The 6,079-nt window shown below is 35.8% G+C and overlaps 1 protein-coding gene across 2 annotated transcripts in view; it reads right to left on the bottom strand.

Annotated features, from left to right (window-relative positions):
• Positions 1-6,079, bottom strand: part of COL4A5 (collagen, type IV, alpha 5) — a 397,088-nt gene that overhangs the window by 17,368 nt on the left and 373,641 nt on the right. For both annotated transcript variants that reach the window (XM_006889910.1, XM_006889909.1), the window contains one exon: positions 4,874-5,086. In XM_006889910.1, coding sequence (XP_006889972.1) covers positions 4,874-5,086 — 213 coding nt within the window. The remainder of the gene's footprint in view (positions 1-4,873; positions 5,087-6,079) is intronic.

The raw sequence follows: 6,079 nt of genomic DNA, 5'->3' as shown, positions 1-6,079 counted from the left end.
AAATAGAACTGATATAAAATCAAGAGAGAATAAAGTAGCTAATTAGAACTTCTTAAAAATTAAAACCTTGTATGAGGTGATATGGCCAAATGTTTGTTCCCAGTCAGTAGGTTTTCTTTTCACCCTGTTGGAAAAAGTTTTTGATGCGCAAAGGGATTTAATCTTTAGAAGGTTCCATTCATCAATTTGATCTTCTTCTAGGCCCTCTAAGTTTGATCTCAGTTTGTCTCTTATGAACTTTATGGTTTTGGACTTTACTCCCAGGTCTCTAATCCACCTTAAGTTGACTTTTGTGTATGGTGTGAGATGTGGATCCTGTTTCAGCTTTCTACTGGTGGCAGTCTAATTTTGCCAGCACCATCTGTTGTCATTGAAGAGGTTGTTATTTCCCCAAATGATAAGTTTTATTTTCTTGTAAAGAAATCAGTTGAGCAAAGATGACTGGGTCTATGTCTGGGTTCTCAATTTTGTTCCATTGGTCTATGTGCCTGTCATCATACCAGTACCATGTCATCTTGGTTACTACTGCTGTGTAGTAGGTTTTGAGGTAAGGGAATGCTATGCCTCCCCCTTCATTTTTGTTTCTCAGAAGTGTTTTTGCTTATTTGGGGTCTCTTGTCTCTCCAAATAAACTTGACAATTTCCCTTTCGATCTCCTTGAAAAATGAATTTGGTATCTGTATTGGGATTGCATTGAACATGTAGATTGCTTTTGGTAAGATTATAATCTTCACAATATTGAGTCTTCCTATCCACGAACAGGGCACATCTTTCCATCTCTTTAGGTCTTTTTGTGTCTTGCAGAATGTTCTGTAGTTTTATTTGCATAGATCTTTTGTATATCTAGTTAGTGTATCTCAATTTGTGGTTGGCTATTATAAATGGTATTGTTTTCTTGATTTCCTTCTCTGAGTTATTTTTGTTTTTGTAGAGAAATCACACTGATTTATTTTATTTTATTATTTTTGTGTGTCTGTGTACCGTCAAATCAGATCTGGCAGAGCATCTGGTGGATTCGAACCATGTGCCTCTGGAATTGCAGTGCAGCTTCTTGCCACTAGGCCACCAGAGCTCCCCCAAGACATCCCACTGATTTTTTTAATATAAATCTTATATCCTGCCACTCTTCTAAACTGGCCTACTAACTATAACAGTTTTTTGTGGGATTTTCTGTGTATACTATCCTATCATTTGCAATAGCGATAGTTTAACCATCTCTTTGCCAATTTGGATGCCTTTTATTTCATTCTCTTGTCATAGTGTCCTAGCAAGCACTTCCAATACAATAGTGAATAGAAGTGGTGGCAGTGGGATCCTTGTCTGGTTCCTATTCAAGAGGACAATGTGTTTCTCTTTCTCCAATGAGAATGATGTTGGCTCTTGGTTTTGCATATGTACTTTTGACTATGTAGAGGAAATTCCCTTCTATTCCAATTTTGCTGAGTGTTTTAATCAGGAAGCAGTGTTGGATTTGTCAAATGCCTTTTGTGCATCAATTGCTAATATCATATGGTTCTTGAAAATTTACATTTTAATATGTCGAATTATGTTGATTGTTTTTCTTATGCTGAAACATCCTTGCACACAAATTATGAATCCCACTTGGTCATGGTGAATTATTGTTTTGATGTGGTTTTGGATTTTATTGGCCAGTATTTTGTTAAGGATTTTTGCATCTATATTCATGAGAAATATTGGTCAGTAGTTTTCTTTCTTGGTAATATCTTTGCCTGGTCTTGGTATTAGGGTTATGCTTGCTTCATAGAATGACTCTATGAGTGTTACTTCTTTGTTAAGTTTTTGAAATAATTTAAGTTGAATTGGTGATATATCCTCTTTGAATAATTGGTAGAATTCAGCAGTGAAGCCATCTGGTCTAGGACTTTTCTTATGGGGAAATCTTTTTATGATGTATTCAATTTCTTCTTTTGTCTGTAAAAGTGTTCTATATCTGTCCTTGTAAATCTGGGTAGGGCAATGAGCTTCAAGGAATTTGTCCATTTCCTCTAGGTTTTCAAATTTATCAGAGTATAGAGCTTTTCATAGTATTCGGAAAAGATAACCCAATTACAAAATGGGCAAAAGTCATTGAAAGAATTTTCACAGTGGAAGATATTTGATTGGCCAACAGACAAGAAGAAATGCTCAAAATCACTGGCAAAAAGAGAGATGTAATTCAAAATCATAATGAGATACCATCTCACTTTTGTAGAAGTGGCAAAGTTTAACAGGGCATTTTGGAGAGGATGTGGTAAGAAAGGAACTCTTATACATTTTTGATAAGATTATAAAATGGTACAACTACTCTGGAAAGAAGTTTGGCGCTTCCTCAAAAAGCTGAACATAGAAATGCCATGTGATCCAGCTATTCCACTGCTTGGAATATACCCCAAGAAAGTGAGAAGTGAGGCACAAATAGAGACTTGTATACCAATGCTCATAGCAGCATTATTCACCATCGCAAGAACATGGAAACAGCCCAAATGTCCAACCACAATTGAATGGATTGAGAAAGTATGGTATATTCACACAACAAAATACTATGCAGCATGCAGGAGCAATAATTTTGTAAACTATTACCTAACTTTGGAGGGACTGTAGAGCATTGTTCTGAGTGAACTAACTCAGTCCCATAAGGACAAATATGGTATAAAACCATTATTGTAGAATAAGTATAAGGATCCAAGGGAGAGGGGGATGGAAGATAGAGGTGAGGATGTGTAGCAGGGGAGGATTAATCATGAGGTCACACATTTTGATAGGTGGGAGGTGGTAAGTGAAATAGGAAATATCTGGTGTTAAAAACAGCAGTCAAATTTGGTAAGTAAACTAGTATAAAAAATAATGTGAAATAGAATGTATATGAATGACTGTATGAAACACATTGTAAATAAAAGATTGTATAAAACAAAAAAATAAAATCCTTATGTGCATAAAAAGATTTATCTAGTAGATAGAAAAGAGAACCTACAGACTGGAAAAATATTTTGGCGATGGCATATCTGATAAGGGCCTGATCTCTAAAATATAAAGAAAACTCTATCACTTCAACAAGATAAATAATTCAATTATAAAATAGAGGACATGATAAGACATTTCCCCAAAGAAGACATTCAGATGGCCAATGAACACATGAAGAAATGTTCAAGATCATTAGCTATTATCTCATTGTCTTCAAGTTGACTCTCTGACACTCCAGGGTTTTTGAGGCAACAGACCACATGGGATGAAATTGTTCATCTTTTTCCCTTGGAGTGGCTTGAAGATTTGAACCTTTTGCATTTGGGGTGGCAGTACAACTCCTTAGCCACTAGGCCACTAGAGCTCCTTAATAAGCTACTGTTGTTGTTGAGTACCACTGAGCTGGAATCAACCCAAAGATGACCCTCCAGTGGGTTTTTAGAGGCTGTTAATCACACAGGAGGAGATTGTTCATCCTTCTCAGATGCAGCAGTTGGTGGATTCAAACTGTATGTCTTCAGAATTACAGCACAGCTTCTTACCTCCAGGCCACCAGAGTTCCCAAACAATAGGGTATAATTTCACCCCAGTAAAAAATAGCAATAAGACATTAAAAAAAATGCTGGTGAGGGCATGGAGAGATTGGAACTCTCACACTGCCAGTAAGAAAGTAAAACAGTACAACTTCATACAATGGAGTATTATGCTTCAGTAAAAAAAGAAAATAAATCAAGAATATGTAAAATAATTCACAATATGGATGAAACTAGAACAAATTCTGCTGACTTATGTACATCTGTAACAAAAGGATAATCACGGTATGAGATCATTAATATAAAAAGCCAAGCACAGTTCGCATACAGACAGAATCAATTCTGGAGGATTAACAGAGGTGAGAAAAGAGCAAAAAAAAGTTTTAAAATAAAATTAAAAGCATGCAAAATACATGAAAAGCATACCTGTCTAGTATCTTCATCTCTATTGTGTGGTTAGAAATTGAAGGGGTAAGGTGGTAGGGCAGTAGGATGGGAATAGGGTTGAGGGAAAAAAAAACACCCAAAGGGTTAACATCTCAACTCATTGCCATTGAGTCAGAACTGACTCATAGCTGACCTTCCAGAAGGTTTTCAAAGACTGTAAAACACAAAGGAGGAGAATGCCCATCTTTCTCCCACAGAGAAGCTGGTGGATTTGAAAGGCCTTCCTTTGGGTTGGCAAAACAATTCCTTACCCACTAGGATCTTAAATCTTAAGGAAAAAAAATGAACATAGTTCATACAAAACTTATGTTTCCAAATCTGACATTTTGATAATTTTAGTATTTTCAAATTGTATATTTTGATAATTCAAACATATAATTTTAAAGAGAATAACAGTTACATAAACAAAAACTTCAAAGTTTAGTAAAATTAAGCTGTCACATTTATCTTGAAAATTACTATAGAATGAAACAAAAAAAGCACAAAAATGAGTGTTGTAGTCACAAAGTTTGTGATGATTCATTATGGTAGCACAAAAAATAGCAATGGATTGCTATCTTATTTTAATAATATATAACAAAATTGCAATAAACCTGAATGCCTATCAGTAGAGAGCTACCTAAATAACTCTAGATTCATACAATGCAATATTAAGAAATATGAAAGTCTTCATGAACTGACATAGAGAAATTAATATATCTTTGTGTAAGGAAAAAACAAGTACAGAAATCTCCATAAAATATTCTGTCATTTTTGCATTAGAAGAAGGCAGTAATACATATTAAATTTCTTGTGAAAATGTTCAGTCACTCTCATCATGGTCTTCAATTTGGAAGTCTCAAAGAACAGAAAGATATACTGCTTGCCAAAAGAATTTTAAAAGCAAAACCAAAATACACAGTAAGAAAGAAATAAGATGCCAATTATCTCACCCAAGTCTTGACCATGGGCTCTTTTATTTCCTTGCACATACAAGAGAGAAAAGCCTTCATAGATCTGGACAGTTCCCTGTGGACATTGTGGTGCATCAGTTGTCTGGCTGTGGCGTGTGATGAGGAATCCATGGGAAACAGAGGCAGTTCCGGGTGGGCCTGGTGGACCTTGCAATCCATCTGGCCCGGGAGGACCATCCAAACCACGAGTACCTATTTCCAAGGAATTATCAGGATATAAGGTTAAGTATACTCTGATCCACTATATTGACAAAGCATTATGGTCTTCTTAGATTAAATGACTTAATATTTATAGACTATATATATATATATAGGCATTGACAGGGAGGTTGTATTTTAGTTAGTTCTGGTGTTAAACAGTCTTAGCTGTCCTGCTATCTCAAAGGCACATAGTTCAAATCTATCAACTGCTCTACTGGAGAAAGATGGGCAATCTCCTCTCATGCAATTCATTGTTTCTGAAAACCCGCTGGAGGGTTAGTTTTGGGTGGGTTCTGACACAATGATACATAACAACAACTGGTATGGACAGTTATCAGATATTATGGGTTTAGAGATAAAATAAGGTCCTTGCTTTCAAATATTAATTTCTCTTCTAGAACTGATTGAAGATTTTAGGTGCTAAATAAACACAGGATGAATATGTTTTATGAAAAGAAAGATTTAAAAATCAATTACAATCTATCTCTTTGTAAACTCACTAAAATCAGATTTATTAAAAACACCTCAAAACCTCAAACTCATTACCCATGCTTCTCTAGTGAAGTGAAGGGGCTGGTGGATTTGAACTGCCAAAGAAGGGCCACTGTTGGACCTTGTGGGGAGGCTGCACATCATCTAGTCTCCTGCTGCACTCAACGAAGTTCAAGGTCCATAAACAAATTTCAAGTTGCTGCTTCATCCTTCAATAAAGAAGGTTGCTATCAGTCTGCTAGCATCAGTGCTGAACAACATTTTTCTTATCCACCGAAGAATTCTTTTCAGGCAGATATTTTTGTTTAGAGACTAGGCTGACCATTCTGAAGAAGCTTTTACCGAGTATCTCTTTTCATGAGCTCCCCTTCATCATTTAGTCCCTTGCTTTTGGGCCCATCTCGAAATCCTTTATTAAAAAAATTAATTTTAATGAAAGTTTACAGAGACATAGTGTATCCATTCATTCATTGTTGCACTTTTCTCCCTGCC

This window comes from Elephantulus edwardii, unplaced genomic scaffold, assembly GCF_000299155.1.
Source record: "Elephantulus edwardii isolate Elephantulus edwardi_28Jun2011 unplaced genomic scaffold, EleEdw1.0 scaffold00083, whole genome shotgun sequence".
Lineage (NCBI taxonomy): Eukaryota > Metazoa > Chordata > Mammalia > Macroscelidea > Macroscelididae > Elephantulus > Elephantulus edwardii.
This window is presented reverse-complemented; position numbering and strand designations above follow the sequence as displayed.